This window comes from Syzygium oleosum, unplaced genomic scaffold, assembly GCF_021117445.2.
Source record: "Syzygium oleosum isolate NSW1041296 unplaced genomic scaffold, Sole_v2.1 Sole_v2.29, whole genome shotgun sequence".
In the NCBI taxonomy this organism is placed as follows: Eukaryota; Viridiplantae; Streptophyta; class Magnoliopsida; order Myrtales; family Myrtaceae; genus Syzygium; species Syzygium oleosum.
This window is the reverse complement of record NW_026607513.1, coordinates 4,476,264-4,498,228: the sequence shown is the minus strand read 5'-3', so window position 1 is coordinate 4,498,228 and position 21,965 is coordinate 4,476,264. Positions and strand designations below refer to the sequence as shown.

The 21,965-nt window shown below is 42.6% G+C and overlaps 1 protein-coding gene and 3 pseudogenes across 1 annotated transcript; 1 reads left to right on the top strand and 3 right to left on the bottom strand.

Moving 5' to 3' along the window:
* Positions 1–6,422: 6,422 nt before the first annotated feature.
* The window catches only part of LOC115662192 (kinesin-like protein KIN-14E), a 120,325-nt pseudogene continuing 104,782 nt past the window's right edge, over positions 6,423–21,965 (top strand).
* On the bottom strand, positions 12,704–15,605 carry LOC115662189 (uncharacterized; annotated as a pseudogene).
* Positions 17,687–18,372, bottom strand: LOC130134523 (uncharacterized). The gene has a single exon (XM_056303797.1). It carries the CDS (start codon positions 18,370–18,372, stop codon positions 17,971–17,973), a length of 402 nt encoding a protein of 133 aa, XP_056159772.1. The 3' UTR covers positions 17,687–17,970.
* Positions 18,229–20,661, bottom strand: LOC115662190 (uncharacterized; annotated as a pseudogene).

The window sequence follows — 21,965 nt, the reverse complement described above, 5'->3', positions numbered from 1 at the left end:
TGGAGAAAAAGAGGAAAAGAGAACAAACGCATAGCCTTCCTCTCTCTTTTGACAATAAAGAACCTCACATGTTGATAACACATTTCACGTGCATGCATGCACAACGTGCTATCCACAGGGTTTGTGAAAGGACCTGATATACACACCGGGAAATTTGTAACGTGAGCAAACATACGTTAAGCATATTTTGTCCGGAGTAATTCAATACCGGCATTGATGGTGCATTATTACACGATGGCAAGTTGAGAACTATAAAGTTTCTTTAATCAGTCGTTAAGTGTCTCGGGACATTCTTTAACAAAACCCTCGTATAGACAAACATCACTAAGAGTTCCCTGTTTCGGAGGAAGTGTGGATGTGAATCAAGAACCCAAAGCTAAGCAAATGGTCACTCTCACACCCACAAAGGTATGCATTCTTCTGTGTTCGAGGCATAGTAATAAAGTTATAACCAAGTGATGAAGTCCAGCTAAGTTAAGTGAGCTATATAAGTAGAGAAATAAGTAGAGCCTAAAAGTGGAGAGGACTGAAAATGAAAGGAAACCCAAAATAGCTTCCCTTCATTTTCTCTACCTCTGCTAGTAATTTTGAAGGCGTCTGTCTATTTATTTTTCATATTGATAGAAAACTCGCATTCTTAAATTGGGGTTCTGTGTCCATGTTATTGCATAGAGGTTGGGCAGTCCACGGGAAAAACTATCGAGAAACATTATGAGCATGGTTGAACAACGGGTACTACGATTGATCGGACGTTCTCTACCGTGGAGTGCCAAGCTGTAGATCTTACAGTCTGATTGTTTCTTCATCTTGGCATCGGTCTGTTCAACAATGTACCAAGGATCAGATCATCCTGTGTTCAAAATGTCGGAGCCGGAATAGGGATCCTCGCATTGGTCATCCTCTATGTGGAAAAATGACAACAAACTCACCACAACCAAGGAGCCCAAATCACACAAGAAACCCGAACCACCGTCGGAAAAAGTCCTAGAACCGGAATCAAGAAAAATCCACAAATCGCTCTTATCTCACCATCAAAGGCCACAAAACATTGACCTCCGGATCTTGTTCCATCTCCAAGAGCGAGGACGAGAGAAATAGAGACTTGCCAACAACGACAAAGAACGACCACTCCCAAAACAGGGCAGAGAAGACAGTGTCTAGAGCGAAACCGAGAGCGCTCCTTCCTTTTTCGCGAGTTTCTCTGGTTCGAACCCTGTTCTTCTCTGCTTTTTATCCTCCATAAGTATGTTCTCAAATCGGGTTATAAACCCGAATCAAAGTTTATGGTTCATGTTGGTGTTTCGGTTATTTGTTTTATTGTATTTTTCCTGATCGAATGATCTGATCAAACAAAAGGAGATGGCGATCAGAGGCTTTCAAAAGTAGACTTGCCTTGCAACCTTTCTTGGAAGAAACTTTTCTTGTCATCAATATTCAAAATGTTTTCCCTCTTACCTTATCGCAAGTTTGGCTTTAAGTAGTACAATGATGGTCTAGGAAAATGTGTTTTGCACATGGTTTCCGAGAGTATGCAACTAATATTCATGGAGACATCCTCTTTCTCTATGGGTAATTGTATGCTTGTAAGTAGATGCCATGAATACTATGATGCAAAGACTAGCATGAGCATGACATAAGTAATCACTTGCACGAATATGTCCTAAAAAATACGAGAGATATAAAACTCCACGATCCACAGCTTGAATATTTCCCAATTAATCACATGGAGCAAGAAGTCACAGCCACGAGGCCACGAATTTTGCATGAACGACCACGAACTTGACTTGACAGAGGTAACGTAAAGAAATCAGCAAATTGCATATGATTGCCCCAGCCAACGAAAAGGCAGCACGAGCACCACATATCAAGTCATTCCCAGTTTAATCAGTCAAACTTATAACACAAGCTTTCAAACTACCTCAAGCATAGGGAGCAACAAACTAATAAAGGTCTACGGGCCTTCAGCACGGATGGAGATTCTGATCTTCAAACGAGACAACAATGGGATCTATACAAAAACCTCAATTATGCATCACTCATGAGGGTGCTTGATACTAATATGATCAACAGGGCACTTGACTTAAATTTTTTAAAGAAGATTCATATGTCAATCAAAATTTTTTGCATAATATGGATAATTAAGTTGTTAGATGAAGACGATTTGGTAATTAACATCGTGATTCCAAGTATTACGTGAGCATTTGTTTAATCAAGAATGCGTGTCGAATCGAGTGGAGAGATTACAAAATTTCTGTGAAAATTACCAAAATCGTCTAGTCTATCTAGTCGAGGTCATGACTGGACTCTCGAGTTGCCCGGTTCCTTGTGCTCCATTTGCTCGTGAAGAGATGACCCGGATGAACATCTGGATGTGGGACGGATCGTCGGGACACGGCGAGGAAGCAGACGGGTGATTGCGCGTTTGACATTGGTTCCGCCACTTGGTTAGAAGACAAGCGGAGACTATCATGTTTCAAGAGCAGTACCGATATCATTTTCGAGCTCGAAGAAATGAGGAGGATTGAGGTGCAAGCAGAACCGTGCCGATTCGTACTTTTGCCCACGTCACGTCGATAGCTTCGTCCTTGGCGCGTCTTGTTTCTAGCAATGCTAAAAGTAACACTTCCCAGAAGGTAAAAGAGCCAGCTGGTAAAAAAGCCCATCTGAGACGTACAAACTTCTTCTATTCACGAGTCAAATCAATCAAAACGTATAAAAATTGGCCATGCCGCCGTCTTATCCCATTCGCCATCACGAATCCCCACGTCCCTAGACAAAAAGTAAAAGCAAAGTCCACCAGTAACGATCCATCCCACGTCGATTCTCCTCTTCATCTCCTCCCAAAGATCAAATCACATCCGTCGCATAAGTCCACCCTTAATCCGACGGTTGAACTCCAAAAGCGGCGTCAGCCCGCTCTCGTGCCCACCGAATGCATCATGCACCTTTAGCTACCCGATTAAAAAACCTCCCTCGCAGATCCCCGTTATTTTCCTTGTTTTTTTTAACGTATGAAATCCCCCAATATATCTCACCTTATTTGATTATTGAGATAAATGCACCAAAAGCCGCATTGTGATTAATCTTCCACTACATACCGCCCCTCCTTCCATTTCAAAAGACGCAGAAAGTGGCGCCTCGCTAACTCTACCTGTCCCCTCCACTCGTAGGCAATTCTCGCCATCGTCGCTTGCCTCGAGGTGGGGGCGAGTTTTGACGATAATGTGATGCCGCGCAAATCTAATCTAGGAGCAGTAGTTTAAGAATAGGTTTGTGCAGACCCCATTTCATTACTCTTTCGGCCACTCCTCCTCAGTTTCCCCATTTGGAGAGCTCTGCCTTCACCGGCTTTTGGGCTTCTTTGCTATGTGCTTCCGGCAACAGACACTACTTTCTTCTTCTCCTTTTCGTTTTAATAAAGTGAAGATCATTATTAGGCAAATTATCTAATTAACCCTAATTGGTCTCGAAATTTACCAACACATTACATTTTTTTTTGGTCGCTCCTCACATTACATTTGGCAAAGCACAAATCGCAGTGGCAGGTCCCGAGGAGGAGAACAACACAGAGAGATCAAGACGGGCCCTACAAAGAAAATCCATGCGTTAACTTATTATTACATGAGATTTGGGACAAGGCCATAGAAACCAAAAAAAGAGGAGATCTGCCAAGAGAGAATCGTGCATGGTAACCGTAGTCTTGTCGAATCGAACACGCAGACTAGGTTCAAGATGCTCAATTACATAGCATTAACCTCAATTGGACATGAGAAATGCCAGAACCGCTTGGAGATTACGAGAGGCACGAGTTAATTAGCTAAGACTCTGACATCACCCGTGTTCGTGAAGGACCTTCACGGACGTAGATGCATGTCCTATGCTGAAAAACCGTCCCACTTTGGGCCGGGACCTCGGCGACTCGATCGGATCAATCAAGCACTGCGAGAAGCTCGAAAGCTCGATTTTCTATACGTTTCTACGTTAATATTTGGCGAGAATTAACCACAACACACATTAATCCACGAACGCATGATCAACCCAATAAAATAAAAAGGTCCCAATAAGCAATAGAGAAAAAGGAAAAATTAAGAAAAGGAGTGTGCATGGGACTCACATGCGAAGCTGAAGGGTCCGAACCTTTACAGAGGACGCCGCTATCTCGTAGGTGCCTGGACTGTGATGCCGTGCAGATCTAGCCTAGGAGCAGTAGTAGACACCATTTAATTACTCTCTTGCTCACCGGTTTCCCCATTTAATCTGCCAAGAGGGGGAATCGTGCATGGCAACGGCAAAACCGGATACGCAAACCAGGGCCAAGATGCTCAATTTCATGGCATCGGCCATGAGAAAATGGTGCAAGAACTACTCGGAGATCACAAGGAACGCGAGTCGATAAGTTAAAAGGGACTCGGCATCACCCGGCACGGGCATAAGAGCATGTCCCGAGACCCCCGGCGACTCAGTCAGATCAATCAAGTAATATTTTCTATGCGATTCCAAGTTAATAACCAGGATGCACGTAAATCCACCGTGAATGGCATGGGATGGCATGGGTCAATCCCCGACAAAATTTAAAGTCCCCATCAGCAACTGTTGTAGCAAACGCGGAAAAGCAAACACAGAATACGAGGATTTACGTGGTTCGATCACAACGTGATCTACGTCCACGGGCGAGGCAAAACAAAATTCCACTATAAACAAAGAGAGTACAGTTTTCAGAAGTCGAAACAACGACAAAAGCTCACGGCTTACAAAACTCTCTGAAAATAAAATTCTCTCTCTCTACATAAATGAGAAAACCTAGCCGCAGTATAAATAGTGCTCCCGAAAATTTTCCTCAGGGGCGTAGCCCCCGAACCCCCCGAAACATTGGTTCGTTGCTCCAGCTCGGGCGGACTACCATAGAGATTTGTTCACTTGCTACGAGTTGAGCCTATCAGCCCAACTCTCCGCGTCGCGAACTAAATCTCAATTTTCGGGTCGCACAAAAATATGTCGGGTCGGGTCATGAACCAGACCGAGTACATAAAATTCAAGACATATTTAACAGCAACAATAGAGAAAGAAAAAGGGACTTTTGTGGGTGGGGGACCCACGTGCAAAAGCTGAAGAAAGGCGGCTATTTGCAGGTGGCTGCCTGCCATCTTCTTCTCTTCTTCGGGTTCGGACAAACAGAGAAGAAAAACACAGAGATAAGATATTGGCGGACACTTCTCCCTTTCTCTGCCTCGCTCGCCCTCCTCTCTCTCCCTCGCTCGCAAATCCAGTCTCTCTCTCCCTCCTCCCAAACCCAGCCTCTTCGTCTTCCTCAGAGGCGACGCAAGTCTCCGTCCCCCCGTCCCCCGCGGACACGTCGCCGTTGATGTCGACGTCGCCTTCGACGACGGCGATGCTGCGAGTCGCCCCGCCCGCTTAGGGTTTCGCCTCTGAGTCCTTCTCGCTCGCTCCTCGTTTGTTCTTGCTCCCATTGAAATTCTGCTAGTTTTCTCCGAGCCAAAATTATGTTGTGCGCTTGCTCTGGAGAGCAGTTCAAATTTGAGGGTCCGCCCCGGTCACCAGAATCCTTAGCTATGAGGGATTTCTTTTGAAGGATGCCCAAATTGTTTATGAAGTATCTAATCAGCATTCTGGTGTGTAGATTCTTAGGTAGGTCTTTGGGGTGTCGTCGGTTGGTGCACAAGAAAGACGACGAGAGCAGGGACATAGAAAGAAAGAAGAAAGCTAAAGCGAAAAAGATAGGTTTGGGTTGGGTCTATTCGTTTAGTGAATTGGATTTTTGTCTAGTTAGAATGGACAATACCCAAATACAACGGCCCATTTTTGTATCCATGGTTTAGCCTTGCGAGACCAGCAGTACCGGGTACCTATTTTCATAATTAAATGATAATAATATATTTTAGTGAAAAAACATACAAAACCTCAAATAAAAAATATCAAATCATTCAATAGTTTAGAAAAACGGCTTGACTAAGTTGTTAGATTTTAACATTTGATTAAGCCTAGTTTCTTTTTAATTAGCACATGATTTAGGGGTTTTAGTGAGTCACCTTTAGTATAGTTTAGTCTTAGTGGACTATTCTTTTGGAAAAGAAATTGAACTTGATTCAAAATTAGTTCATGGAGGATCGTGTCGGCTTATAACATGGCTATGCATATTCTTTGTCCGCAATTATTATGTTTTCATTTCAGCACTTCTGTTTAGAGCTTTTAAATACTTGGGTGTTTAGTTTCCATACTTTTAATATATTGGTTGTTTGTTCTTTTCCTTTCTAAAATGGTTATGGCTAGTTTAGGACTATAATAAACCTTTCGAGGATATTGCATGATCAGTTAGTAACTTGAATGTGTCAAAAAGGGAGAAAGAACTGTTTGATTACGTGAAGAAGAGATTGAGAGGCCTTGTTCTGGTGTTTTTCTGTGAAATGGCAGGTGAGACGCAGCCAAGTATGGCAGAGAGTTCCAGAAATGAAGAATCCTTTTCGTACCTCACTGCTTTTTCAAAGGGAGATGGCTATGACAGTGATAGCTCCGATTTTGCATCCCCGTGAGTTGGATGCATTTATGCTAACATCTCTCATACTGAATTGTGCAATTAGTAATTCTATGTTCTCGTGCACGCGCAGCACACCGATGACTCTGTCGAGGGCCCTACCACCCGAGCTTGCTGGCGCTATACCCTTGTTTGATAGATTTCAGGTGATTAACTGATTTTTTTCTCTTTTCCCTATTAGTTGTGGCTTTTAGTAGTCAAGTCAAATAATTGCCATTTTCTATAGGTGGAGGGGTTCTTGAGGTTGATGCAGGAACAAATCCAATCTGCTGGAAAACATGGATTCTTCTCAGAGAAGTCTGTGGGCCCACAAGTTCGTGAGAAATTTACCGTTGTGGACATGTTGTGCTTCCAGAAGGTGAGGACTGTGTGTTTTGATAATAATATATACACTTTTAGGTGATATAAACCCATAGAAAGCTAAGTATTAAAGTTTGCAGGATCCTATACCAACTGCATTACTTAAAATCGATAGTGATCTAGTAAGCCGAGCGAAGAAGCTCTTCAAGATAATCCTGGAGTACATGGGTGTTGATTCGGCCGATAGACTCTCTCCACCAAGCTTAGATGAGCAGATTGAGCTAGTGGGAAAATTGTATAGAAAAACGTTGAGGATATCTGAGCTCCATGATGAGCTTTTTGCTCAAGTTTCAAAACAAACACGGAATAATCCTGAGGGGTGTAAACTTTATTCTCCCATACAAGTTTAAATATTGTTTTGCTTGATTGATTTCACCTTCAGCTAGATTGCCAAGTTTAAACTATTCTAGGCAATACTTAATTAATGCTTGGGAGCTGATGTACTTATGTGCATCTTCAATGCCTCCTAGCAAGGAGATGGGTGGTTTTCTGTCAGGGTATGTCCATAATGTGGCACATGGTGTCAGCACTGATTCGAAAATCCAAATTCTTGCATTGAAGACTTTGAAGGCTCTTAAGCGTACTGTTGAGGCTGGCCCAAGGCATACAATTCCAGGACGTGAGGAGATTGAAGCCCTTCTAATGGGCCAGAAGCTGATCGACTACCATAGTATTCTTCTTGGATGGAACTTCTAAAGAGAGTACATATGATATGGCAACAACAGTGGTTGATGCAATAGAGGTACTTTCGAACCTTATGAATTTCTAAGTAAGTTGAATGTCGTACATAAATATAAAGAGATAATTTGATGATAGGAGGAAACATCATTGAACTGAACTTGTTATTAGCGTTCTTTTTGTATGAAATTCAAACATGGTTGTTATTGGCATTTCCTTGGCGTCTATAGGTAATTCTTCTCTTTACCATGGAAGAAAATGGCTATATAATTACCAGTTATTATGCATGACAAGATCCTCTTTTCGGGAACCTTAAATAACATTTTTCAAAAGGTAGATACTAAGTAGCATTGCATCGCTCATTCATCAAAGTAAACAACCATCAATTTTGAGAGCACTAAATGGTTCAGGTGATAATCACATGGTTAATTTGGAAATCAACATGAAAATAGATGCCACAGAAATCAACCTCCCAAAATTATTTTTAAGCACGAAAATGTCTGAATTCAGCTGATTGGTCTATTTTTCTGCAAATAGCTCAGAAGATTATTGTTATGGTATGGATGCAACCCTTGATCTGATTGCCATCTTTAGCCATATTCTCATTTGCTCACTGTAAATTTAAGTTAATCTTGGTTGTTGCTGATGGAAGTGAATTATATTTTATGTACTTACCCATCTTTTTCCTCTTCTAAGCTTGTGAGCACGATTATGATCCAATTTTGTAACTGCTTCAGGAACTTGCAGGGATTATCAAACTGTCACCATACTCTAGCTTTAGTCTTTTTGAGTGCCGCAAAGTAGTTACTGGTTCTAAATCTCCATATCCAGGCAATGGTGCATACTCTGGTCAGCTATTGCTTATCAAGCATGATTAGCAAATTGCAATTACCAGAGCAAGGAGGGAATGGGAGCTAGATATTCTCTCGCAATATCGGTCAATGGTGAGATAGTGATCTAGATGAAGCTCGATTGCTGACTTGAATTGAATAGCTCACTTTCCTTTTCTTTTCTCCGCCTTTTATACTATTGTTTAGTTATCTTGATAATACTTAACTTGCTTATATAATATACATGAAACTCGTGTTACCTGCACTTAAACTTCTTACTTACTCTTCGTGACTATTGGCTTTTGCATAGGAGCATTTTACAAAAGATGACGCAAGGCAACGATTCCTACGGATCTTGCGGACATTTCCTTATGGAAATTTAATATTCTTTCGTGTGTGTAAGATTCATGATCCAATTGAACTATTGGCGGCGGACCATATCGTTCTGGGCATCAACAAGCGTGGGGTTAGATCTACCTTGCCTTTATATTGATGCTAAAAAACAACTCATCTTTTTGGTTCTAATATCCTCTTGATTTTCCTCGACTTTTGCACATGTTCATTTATTTCGCCCAGTTCCAAGAGAATACTTACATTCTGTTGAATTGCAAGATATAAGGCAGTTTGCCTAGAACGATGCTATTATTGCTTTCAAAATAAGAATTGCAGGAGTTCTTCACATGTTCAAATTTGAAATGAAACAGGTTCTAGTGACTTATTTTATTTATTTATTTTGTTCGAGGGAATTGCTTATTTTCGAGTTCCTATGGAATCCATTGTTTCATCGATAGACTACTGAGTCTTTGTACTTCGTTTTCGTACAGGGTCAAGAAATTTATGCTGCTCTTCAGGAACGTATCAAAGATGCCATGGTGCAACGATATTCTGAGTCTATGTCCATAGCTAGCCATTCTGTAAATTTGGATGCTTCTAACAATTTAAAACCACCTAGTGTGGAAGTTCACGAAGAACGTGTGCAAAATTTATCTAAAGCTCTGGAAGATTCAGAGAAGAATGCTCATCAGGTAAGCGACTAAACATCCTACATTTAATAATTAATCGCCAAATTGTGTTTTCTGTAACACAACAATTGGAGTAAGATTTTCATTTTCGCTATAAAAGATATATTTAGTGCTTTAATAAGGCCTTTTTTCTACGGGCTCTTTTCCTTCCTGTCTCTTTTTTCTATGGGGATGGTGGAAGTGTGCTAGTAACCCCCGTTTGTTTTTCTCCTTTATCTTTCTGACTGGCATTAAGACTACGGCTTTTGAGGTATGTTTCTTTCAACCGATACGATAAAGTCCGTATCTTGTGAAATTCTAGCTTGTTAATTAGCATACCAAGTAATTATGTAATTTGCATGATGGAACTTCTTGTCTATTGCATGATATGAATGCATTGTCAGTTATGCTATCTGTACTTGGTACCGTTTCATCTCTGTTTCTCTCACGAAAATTCATATGGTTTTTTGTGTTATTAGTTTCTGGAAGAATTATGTCAAAAGCAAAAGCAAGAAGTGACCCTCCAGGAAGAAATGGAGGCTCTAAGAGATTCTTTGAGATTGGAGAAGCAAAACTCAACTGAAATGACGCTGGACCGTGATAGGCTAAAAGCTCTTTGTCACGAGAGAGACACAGCTCTTCAAGTACAATTTGTTTGCCTAGAGTAGGGCTGGGCCGGGCCGATTTGAGCCTGACCATCTTAGTCTTGAAAACCCGGATCAGCCCGATCGAGAAGTTGAAGAGCCGTCGAAGACTAGCCCTGTCTTACTCGGGCTCGAAAGCTTGTGTCGGTTCGATCTTGGTCGGGCTGAATTTTTTCGCACCATTACTCCCTCTAGCTTGGCCGTCTCCACGACCACGACCACCACCGCGAACATGAGCTTTTTACCATGGTTTTTTTGGACCAAACCCATCATATCAATTTCTAAGTTATAGACAGAGAGCTTGTTTGGATTGGATTAAAAGATATTATTGTTTTGGATGGACTATACTCTATTCTCTTGTTGGTATATGATATGGCAAATCTCTTATTTGGCTCACAACAGGTTGCAAGGGCATGCTTCATTCCAGTTTTGATTGGGCGTGTGGCACTGATTATGACCCGGACCGGCAGAGGGAAGAAGGGTAGAAAGAGAAAGAAAAAAATATAAAAAATTCGAAAAAAAATTAAAATATTAAAAAATTACCATGTCAGCATTGCCCGGATAGACTGAATTGGCACTAATGCAAAATGTTTATGACTGAATTGACAAAAATATAATAAGTTTATGACTTTTTGGACAATTCTCCCCAATTTTTGTTTGCAGGTCGTGTTTGTGTCAACTATTTGTGTCATACCAAAAATCTTTCGACATAGTTATGTAACGTGTTTCACTAAAATGAGTGAAAATGTGTCGATTCATGTTGGATTTAAGTTGTTCCGTGTCATGTCGGGTTCGGGCTTGTCTCGGTAAATTCTTGCTGGGTTCTAGTTATACTCTCGTGTTTTGTGGGGAATTGCCACCCTAGCAAGGACTCTTAGCCTCTAGTAGAGGCAATTTGGGACCTTCTGGTCTTTTAAGTCATATCTCCTATTGAAAATACCTTCGAAATTCCGCAATACACTTTGCCCTGAAGGAAGGAATGCAAAAACTAGCTACTTACTCGGTGATTGCACAAAGGACCTGGAATGACAAACAATGCTATGTATCATTTTCTGCCCAGTTTTCTTGCATTTGAGAAGACATTAAATATGTTGTAGCTTAATATTTCGTTTGCAGCTCCCAATACAGCCTGTTCTAATTTTTTGGTGCACTAAATAGTGATTTTCTTTATTAGGGTGACAAGAATGCTATCAAGGGTGACAAGGATGTGGAGATTCATGGCGATTGTTGTGCATCGTCTGCTGCCAGAATGATAGACTCTTGAGTTACTTGATGGTCAGCCCCATGGTCCCCATGTTCCGACCTCAATGGCCAAAATCCGGAATGCGAACTCAGTGACTTGAAAGGTTTCCCATGCGACGCGGAGTGGCGGAAAAGGAAGACACGGTGAATCGTTTACTTTTAACATAGTACTGTGTATAGCTCGAGTTTGACATCGGTCGTCCGGTGAAATCTCATGCTCGTACTGACCTTTCTCGATTGAACTTCATCAGATGTCCATGCAAGATGTCGTGGAGGCATTACGCGATAGACAGGATGCATCGCCCTGGTACAGATGAAGCACCATGTTCCGCTTCATTGGCAGAGCGCGCAGTTCAACATCAGAAATCCATCTGCCGATACAAGCATGTCATTGGCATTCAGAACTCCATCCCATGGACTTAAGTGAACGGCTTCCTGATGCGAGTTATGCTTCAAAAAAGGGCTCAGTTCCATCAGATGCCAATTCAGGTATGTCCATCCATACGACAGCCATGACGACGCTTGGTAAGGACCCGGCAAGCCATATTATGGATGGTTTGAAGTGCTGTTGGGATCTTTATTTTCTTAGGAGAAGTCGATGATGAAACTGAAGTGCATCGTCGTGCAATTACTCTGATCTGTCTTTTTCATGAGTACAAGACCTTCACTGATTTTGTAATGTATAAGAATTGAAGGGAAAAGATGACAAAGAAGGGATTTTCCATGTAGTTGTATAAGAAGGTGAACGTATATAGTCTCCTATTGATCGTTCAAATTTCGATCCCTCTACTTATATCCCACTTAATGAAGTACGTTTCGCTTGTTCCCGTTTCGGGGTGGTTCTTTCTTTCTAGCGTGAAAGGTTTAACTACTCGAAGACTAAAGCAAACTCGCGCCGAATCAGCTAAAACATGGTGAGCTGATAGCTTCGAGCTGGGGGGGAATTGCAGTAGCATGGTTTTTCCCTTTCCACTGATTCATTGGCTTTGTGTAAATCCTTTGATGTGGAGACTGTTTGGTTGCGGTGGAGACTCCTGAAGGGTTGCGGATCTGCTGTTCCCTTCACCAGATGCTAGAAGAAACTCGTTTTTGTAATTAAATATCATATTGAAATTTGGTGCCCCAATCATCAAGTTCATGGCTTAATTTTGTGACTCTAAAATTTTGTAATTAGTTTACCGTGAGATGAAGTAAAGATGATCACCATCTTTTCTGTGGCAAATTTATCTTCCGTTAGTTTCAGTTAAATTCAATTAATACCACGAAAACCCCAAACAGGTACACTAAACCCTGCCCTCTCGAAGACAGCGGTGGATTCTTCTGCTGTCATGAACTCGAAAGCATGTGCTGCTAGTCCAACCATTACCTCTTGTAGTTTGCCTTCTTCTGACAAGGTTACATTAAGAACCTGAGTTGAGGAAATATGGTTAGATGGGAACAATTAACTGCATGATCTCTAGGAAACTTAAACTTGTATAGTCTAGATTGACTTCATGTTTCCATTTGTTGGATGAGTTGGCATCATCACTTGCTCAGTAAGCTATTGGTTAATCAAACCTATTCTTCAGCAGCATAAGTGCGGTCTCAACAAGTGAGTGAATAGTCGTGCTGTGCCTGCTTTGTCCAATGGTGCCAGAGAAAACATTGAAGCTCTCTAGCTCCGATGTTGTATCCAAGACTCCTTCAAGCTCCTCCTCCATGCCCAGATCCGTGAAGATCTGCACATTCATCGATTTGTCCCTCATCATCCAGATTGCCAGCTCGATAGTAAACCTTCTCATTCTCGGCACCTTTGTATGAGGGTTCCGGTGGCTCCTCAGGATCTCGACCAAAGCGCAAGCTACTTCAGCTTCTGTAAACCCCGCCCTCTCGAAGACAGCGGTCGATTCTTCTGCTGTCATGAACTTGAAAGCTTGTGCCGCTAGCCCAACCATCACCTCTTGGAGTTTGCCTTCTTCTGACAAGATTGCATTGAAAACCTGAGTTGAGGAAATATGGTTAGGTAGGAAAAATTAATTTCATTCTCTCTTGGGCAATTTAAACTTGCACATATGACTTAACTGCCCTTTCCAGTTATCCAGATGCCGGCTCAGCTTCAGTTTTTGCTAAAGAATGCACTTACTATTGGTGCCGCTGCTGTTACTCCCTTTAGCTGGTTGAAGAAATCTGGACCGCTGTAAGTGCACAGATTCCTCAAAATTCTTCCAGCATTGACATTAAGAAGAGGAATCTCCAATGCTTCTACGAGCCTCTCCACTACATTTAACTTCAAGATTCGATGACAGACTGACAGTTGCTCTTGCTTTCAAAAGCCAGCATTGCCAGGGCTTCTCCAGTCACGATCCTCATATCCCTTTGATCTTCCAGTATGCCATGTTGGAAGAAAATCTTTAACAGTTCTTTTAGAACTCCACCGGTCTCTCCTATTCGCTCTGAAGCATTGCCTTCTAGTGCCAAACTGGTAAGGATGACAATCCCTAGTTTCTGCAGTTCCGGTCACTTCTCTCCGCTCCGTAGAATATCTCTTATGTTGCTTATGGTGAAGACTATCTCAGAGATCTCTCTCCGGAGATTTTTCCCAGTGGTACCCGTTGTACTTGCCAGCCTCTTCATAAGCTGTAAGGACCTTTTAACATTCAAAACCTGCGATGTGCTGACACTTGAGGCCTTCAACATTCTTTCATCAGTATGAGTGAAATCTATGATTTTAGGTAGAAGGCCCCTTGTGTTTCCAATTTTTCCGCTGTTGTCGTGATCACTGGCTAGTTTCTTCAGAATGAGAAGCCCCATATTATTGAAAGTCCAGTATCCATAGTCTTCATGGTCAAAGATGATTTTCTTTTCGCCAATTTCGTCTGCTGCACTACTGGGGCTTCTGTTTGTCTGGAGAAGAGATGATATCGATTCCATAGCTCCAGGTATTCCAGCGACCCGAAGGGAGTTTTGCTTTTTCCCGGCTAATTTGGAAACTATTTCTGCAGCCAGTAGCCTGATTTCTTCCTCTTGTGGGTCTTTCCAGTTTAAGATCTCCACCAGTCTCTCTATAACTGGCAGAGTTGTTCCTATCTTCTGAAGCACGTCATCTGAAAACCGTTCTTTCGTAGAAAACCGGTGAAGAATTCTGGCTCCTATGAGCTGCTCATCCTGTGAGTTTGAACATAAGAGATCCATCGCAAAAGTGACCATATCCATTTCCACGCCATCAAAAATGCTCCCATTAAGACATCTTGAATAGGAGTCGTAGAAAAATCTCCGAGTCGAGATCATACATGAAGCCCCCAGATCGCATTCCTCGTTCACCTGCTCGAGAAGCTTACAGATGACAACCTTCCACTCCCAGTAAACTTTCTCCGTCAGGACGATCAGAGCTTCTGCCAAAGCCAAGGCATAAAAGATATACAGAGCAGCTTTCCCGTTCCTCTTGTCAGTGCGTCCTTCAGCTACCTCACCAAAATTGTGCTTGATGAGCTTCATCAATGAGAGCACAACGCAGGCTCTCGCAGATAAGAGCTGAAGCCAATAGTGAATCTTGCTGACGTTTCTCGAAAGGAAAATCCACCCTGCATGAGGTACAATAGGAACTTCGGAAGAAGTCCAAATCCGGGCTGGCTTCCTTTTTAATTTCTGCTCTCTGACGTTTGTTACATCTGTAGTTTTGGAAATTTCCCTTCTGTGTTGACTTTGCTTCCTTGTAGCAGAGCTTACAGGGCTGAACATATCCTTCACGGATTCAACTAGAGCTCTAGAGCTCGATCTGAGTGCTCGGAAGCTGCTAATTCCGGCATCAGCTATTGAGCATGTGGACTGGTGTTGCCATACCAGCACATGACTCCTGCTGAATATTCGAGCTCCTTCAATTAATAAAATGATGGTGATGAACCAGAAGTCGGTTTTATCTAGGGCATCGGCAAAGCCCCCCAGGAGTACAACCGTCGCCCAGATGAAACCAAGGGTTCCCAGGCCAGTGGCCGCTTTTTCGAGAACCGCAAGGCGGAGAGCAAACAGAGTCAGCTTTTTCTCCGGGGCTAAAACAGCTGGCAGCGCTGGGGAAACAGAGTTTCCGCTGCTTCCATCTCTCCTACCAGCACTAGTTTGCGGCTCAAAGATTGTGGTGGGTGAAATGATGGTTTCGTTTTTCTTCCGAATCTGAGGAATATCCAAATGAATGCTGCTCTGACCTTCAGCGGAGCTCTTGACCGTCATTTCGCAGTCTGGAGGGGCTCAAGAAGAGCCGCTTCTTTATACGTCAAATCAGCTGAGGAAAACTTCTATCTGGCGGTTCAATGGAACCTGAATTCAATTTCCAAACATTCTGTTCATGAATTTCCTGGATTGGGATGAGAAAAAGAGATGAGAAAGAGCAGCTATGCCTCTATAAGAAGGGAGGGGGGGGGGGGGGAGGGGGGGGAGGGAGAGGGGAGAGGTGGGTGGGGGGAGACATGATTTGGAAATTTTTCTGAGTCTACTCACCTAAGATTGATAATTCGGAAAGGTAAGGTTAAGCAGTTGTGGGAGGCGGAGAATAAATGGATCTAGCAGAGGAAAAGTAGGGTTAAGCAGCTTCTATTGCCAACTTTCCTGGAAGTTCTCTTGCCCTTGGACCAAATTCCAATATCGTTGGCTTGTTTACTTCTACTTCTAAAGTTCCATTGACGAGCTTTCGTGATTGCCCGATGAAAATCTCGTGCTCTCTTTCCACACATCGGAGCGACGCGTTTGCTGCTTGGTGACTGCTTTGGCTTGTGTTGAATAAAACTTGTACAAGAGAGAAGACAAGTTTGAGACAATATTGACTCTGCTTGAGTAACATATACTTACGGTCCTGATATTACAATGAATCATCTGGGTCTGAGTTCTACATCCCCATGCACAGCTCCTTGGAAGGCATCGGCGTTATCCTCATTGGAAGGAAGATTAGTCATAAAGTTGAACCTTCAAAGCCTCCTTTTTCTTCGGGTCTCTCTGTGCATGAGAGTCATCTGGTCAACTGTACTGTTAATATTCATAATCATTCGGTCCAGTTTGGAAACCGCCACATTACTTGTGAGCAACTGGGTCTTGCCTCCTTATTACAGCAGTTCGTTGCGTCAAAATCTAGTAATGCGTTTCGTAGCCGCATGATCGTGCAAGGAGTCAATATCGTCATCTCTTACATGACAGGCGCATTCTCGGATTTCCACGGCCACTCGCTTGCTCCTCGACGATTCTTTCAATTTCCTGTCAAGTGCAGTTTGGCATTTCGTTTGTAGCTTGCTGGAGATGTCTTATCGAAAGTCTTCGTCTCGAGCTAGGGGACATACAAATGGTCCCTGACTCCCTACTTTGTATGTAAGGTCCAGTTAGGTGGCTATTATTAGATGATGAGAAATTACAACTATTTACTTGCGAAAATTCGAATACCCACGAACCATTTACCCGAAAAGAAAATTTGTTATGTGCCACGTCATTAAAACGAAGAAAAAAGTCGCAATTTTATTGGCCCCGATATCCGTTAATATTCAACCAGGGAAATGACATGTGTCGCAGCCTAGTATAAGATAAAGAAAGTAGGGACAATTCAAAAAATTTAATAGTGAAAAAGAAGAAGAAAAAAGGTGAGTGGTCGTTCGAAAAATGGATGCTGATGAGCGAAAGTAATTAAGGGCAATTTGGAAAAATTTAAAGTCGAGACAACAACGTGTTCTTTGGCTTGAATATACAGGGAAGTCGTGGGACTGTGACTTGAGACTGTTTTGAGTAATATTTCTTTTTCAATTTCTTGTTTGGGGTTAACGGTTTTTAACTGAATTTCGTTCTTTCCGTTTCTTACCTTTCCCTCCACCATTTGTTCTTCATTTTGGCAATTCGCGGCGACTGAGCATGCTCGCCATCTGGACGCTCGATCATCACTCGTCTCAGCTCCGAAACTCCCTGATCCTGACGGGTAAAAAGGTATTCTCGCGAACTCAATCACAAGAATGTCTCGGTTCTCGTAGTTTATGAGCTTAGTTCATTGCCTTTTGTTTTATAGAGTGAAGTGTTCAACTGCAAGTTACCATTTTTTATTTTGGTTCTCATCTCGTTCTGTTCAGGGGGGGATTCAGAGAAGCGAACAATGCAGATAATTTCTGGGTTCATGGTGAGATTTCCTTCTGTTGTCACAAAGTAAGCAATGTGTTCTTTCTTTTTTATCGACTTCAGTTGCACGGTGAATTGCCTTTTTGGATTCTTGTTCTTGTGTAGTCATTTGAAAACTATGTGATGATTGCCTTGGACTATGTCGTCCTTAAGTCTTGATACGCTGCTAAGTAGAACAAGATTTGGAAGGAAAAACCTGATCTTTTAGTAGCAGAAGTAGTGAGCTCAAAATCACGGTACATGCAACTCTTGAATGCTTCCATGTTCAGGAGTAAAATTGTAAAATAAAAGAATGTGTGGCTGCATGTACATATCTTGCATATGTTTTGGTAGTAGTACACGCAGTGTGCTGTAAATTGCACAAATTCCGTGCAAACAAACAAGGAAGGCGATAACTTGCAGAAGCATTTAATCAGACTTAAGCCGGGCGGAGCTGCTAAAGAAGCAATTACCTTTATTTCTTTGCTTCTGGAATTAGAGAATGAAATATGTAGTCCGGCAGACCTTCATGTTTCCCATTTGTTGGATAATTTGGCTTCATCACTTGCTCAGTAACCTATCGGTTGATCAAACCTGTTCTTCAGCAGCATAAGTGCGGTCTCAACAAGTGAGTGAATGGTCGTGCTGTGCCTGCTTAGTCCAATGGTGCCAGAGAAAATATTGAAGCTCTCTAGCTCTGGTGTGGTATCCATGACACCTTCAAGCTCCTCCTCCATGCCCGGATCCCTGAAGATCTGCACATTCGTCAATTTGTTTCTCATCATCCAGTTTGCCAGCTCGATGGCAAACCTTGTCATTCTTGGCACCTTTATATTTGGGTTCCGGTAGCTCTTCAGGATCTTGACCAAAGTGCAAGCTAATTCGGCTTCTCTAAACCCCGCCTTCACGAAGACGGCAGTCGATTCTTCTGCTGTCATGAACTTGAAAGCATGTGCCGCTAACCCAACCATCACCTCTTGTAGTTTGCCTTCTCCTGGCAAGATTGCCTTGAGAACCTGAGTTGAGGAAATATGGTTAGGTAGGAACAATTAATATCACTCTCTAGGACAACTTAAACTTGTAAATAACTGCCCTTTCCGGTTACTGAGATGCCGGCTCAGGTTCATTTTTGCAAAATAATGCACTTATTGTTGGTGCCACTGCTGTTACTCCCTTTAGCTGGTTGAAGGACTCTGGCCCACTGTAAGTGCACAGATTCCTCAAAATTCTTCCAGCATTAACATGAAGAAGCAGAATCTCCAATGCTTCTAGGAGCCTCTCCACTACATTTAACTTCAAGATGCGATGACAGTTGCTCTTACTCTCGAAAGCCAGCGTAGCCAGGGCTTCTCCGGTCACAATCCTCACATCCCTTTGATCTTCCGGCACTCCTTCTTGGAAGAAAATCTTTAACAGTTCTTTCAGAACTCCGCCGGTGCCTCCTATTCGCTTCGTCGCATTGTCGTCCTGTGCCAAACTCTTAAGGATCTCAATCCCTAGTTTCTGCAGTTCCGGTCATTTCTCTCCGTATCGTAGAATATCTCTTATGTTGCTTATGGTGAAGACTATCTCCGAGATCTCTCTCCGGAGATTTTTCCCTGTGGTACCCGTTGTGCCTGCCAGCATCTTAATAACTTGCAGGGATCTTTTAACAGTCAAAACCTGTGATGTTGTGATGGTTGAGTCATTCAATATTCTTGCATCAGCATGAGTGAAATCTATGACTTTGGAAAGAAGGCCCCTTGTGTTTCCAATTTTTCCGCAGTTATTGTGATCACAGGCTAGTTTCTTCAGAATGAGTAGCCCCAAATTTTTGAAAGTATCCATTGTCCCCATGGCCAAAGTTGATTTTCTTTTCGCCAATTTTGTCTGCTGTAGAACTGGGGCTTCTGTTTGTCCGTAGAAGAGATGATATTGATTCCACTGCCCCGGGTATTCCAGCGACCCAAAGGGAGTTTTGCTTTTTCCTGGCTAATTTGGAAACTATTTCTGCGGCTGATAACCTGATTTCTTCTTCTTGTGGATCTTTCCAGTTTAAGATCTCCACCAGTCTCTCTATAAGTGGCAGAGTTGTTCCGATCTTCTGAAGCGTGTCATCTGAAACCCGTTCTGTTTTAGCAAACCGGTGAAGAATCCTGGCTCCTATGAGCTGCTCATCCAGCGAGTTTGAACATAAGAGATCCATCGCAAAAGTCACCATATCCATTCTCAGGCCATAAAAAATGCTCCCATTAATACATCTCAAGTAGGAGTCATAGAAAAATCTCCGAGTTGAGATCATACCTTAAGCCCCCGGATCACATTCCTTGTTCACCCCTTCGAGAAGCTTACAGATGACTACCTTCCATTCCCGGTAAAGTTTCTCCGTCAGGAAGACCAGAGCATCTGCCAAAGCCAAGGCATAAAAGATAATCAGAGCAGCTTTCCGGTTCCTCTTGTCCGTGTCTCCTTTAGCTGCCTCACCATAATTGTGCTTGATGAGCTTCATCAATGAGAGCACGACGCATGTTATCGCAGATAAGAGCTGAAACCAATAGAAAATCTTGCTGATATTTCTCAAAAGGAAAACCCACCCTCCATAAGGTAGAATGGGAACTTCCGTAGAAGTCCATTTCCGGGTCGGCTTCCTTCGCAATTTCTGCTCTCTGACATTTGTCGCATCTGTAGTTTCGGAAATTTCCCAGCTGTGTTGACTTTGCTATCTCGTAGCAGAGCTTATGGGACTCAACATATCCTTCACGGATTCAACTAGAGCTCTAGAGCTCGATCTAAGCTTTCGGAAGCTGCTAATTCCGGCATCAGCTGTTGATGAAGTGGACTGGTGTTGCCATTCCAGCTCACGACTCCTGCTGAATATTCGAGCTCCTCCAATTAATAAAATGATGGTGATGAAACAGAAGTCGAAGGTAATGGCAAAGCCCCCCAGGAGTACAACCGTTGCCCAGATGAAACCAAGGGCTCCCAGGCCAGTGGCAGCTTTTTCGAGGACCGCAAGGCGGAGAGCAAACAGAGTCAGCTTTTTCTCCGGGGCAGGAATAGCTGGTAATGTGGGGGAAATAGAGTTTCTGCTGCTTCCATCTCTCCTACCAGCACTAGTTTGCGGCTCAAAGATTGTGGCGGGTGAAATGATAGTATCAGTTTTCTTCTGAAGCTGAGGAATATCCAGATGAACGCTGCTTTGACCTTCAGCAGAGTTCTTGACCTTCATTTCAAAATCTGGAGTTGCTCCAGAACAGACGCTTCTTTATATGTCAAATCAGCTCAGGGAACCTGAATTCAATTCTGCATATGAATTTCCTGGATTGAGATGAGAAAAAGCAGCTATGCCCCTATATGAGGGGGGGGTGGTGGTGGTGGTGGGGTGGGTGGTGGGGGTGCAGGGTTGGGAGGAGAATAAGTGGATCTAGATCTAGCAGAGGAAAAGGTAAGGTTATAGCAGCTTCCATCGCCAATTCCTGGAAGTTCTCTTGCTCTTGGACAAATTTCCTATATCGTCCGCTCGTTTACTTCTGAAGTTCCATTGAGGAGCTTTCTTGATTTGCCTGATGAAGATCTTGTACCCTCTTTCTGCATTTCGAAGTGACGCGCTGCTGCGCAAAAGAGAGGACAAGTTGAGACAATGTTGACTCTGTCAGAGGAATATGTGCCTAAGGTTCTGATGTCGTAATGAATGATCTGGCTCCGAGTTCTATATTGCCATGCACGGCTCCTTGGGAGGCATTGACTTCAACATATCGACGTGTTGCTGCTTGGTTACGACTTTGCTTTGGCTTGTCTTGAAGAAACCTTGTACAAACGAGAGGACAAGTCGCGACAATGTTGACTCTGTCAGAAGGATATGTGCCTACGGTTCTGATGTCGTAACGAATGATCTAGCTCTGAGTAGGGAGTTCTATATTGCCATGCACAGCTCCTTGAAAGGCATTGACTTCAACATCAATGACAGGAAAATTCCTCATGAAGTTGAACCTTTAAAATCTCCTTTCTCTTCTGGTCTCTCTGCATGCATGAGTCATTGGCCAACTGTAGTATTATAAGGTATAATCAGTCGGTCCAGCATTACTTGTAAGCAACTGGATCTTGTCTCCTTATCCAAGCAGTTGGTTGAGGAACCAACCATTTTAAAGTTCCTAACCCTTCTTGCATTTCATAATTTAGTAATGTTGTCATATAGGCATGATCATGCAAGAAGTGATATTATGATCTCTTACATGACAGCACATTTTTTGGATTTCCATGGCAACTTACCTGCTCCCCAACGATTATTTCAATGGCATGCAATGCACAGTTGCGGAATTTCTTTTGTAGCTTACAGGAGATATTTTATCGAATGTCTTCTTCTTAGAGCTGGAGGACACACAATTGATCACCTGCTTTATGTTCAAGGTCCGGTCAGTTGGCTATTGCATTATGATTGTTGTTACTTATTTACTCAAGAAAATTCGAAAATCTATGAAAGATTTGTTGTGTGACCTCATTAAAATGAAAAAAAAAAGCATAATTATGGTGACACATTATTCTCTTATCTAAACGGCGGCGACTCTTCACTGCATTTTCTTTTGCT

Excerpts from the sequence above, each read along its gene's own strand:
- LOC130134523 (XM_056303797.1), bottom strand. The coding sequence starts at position 18,372 with ATGGTTGGGTTAGCGGCACATGCTTTCAAGTTCATGACAGCAGAAGAA.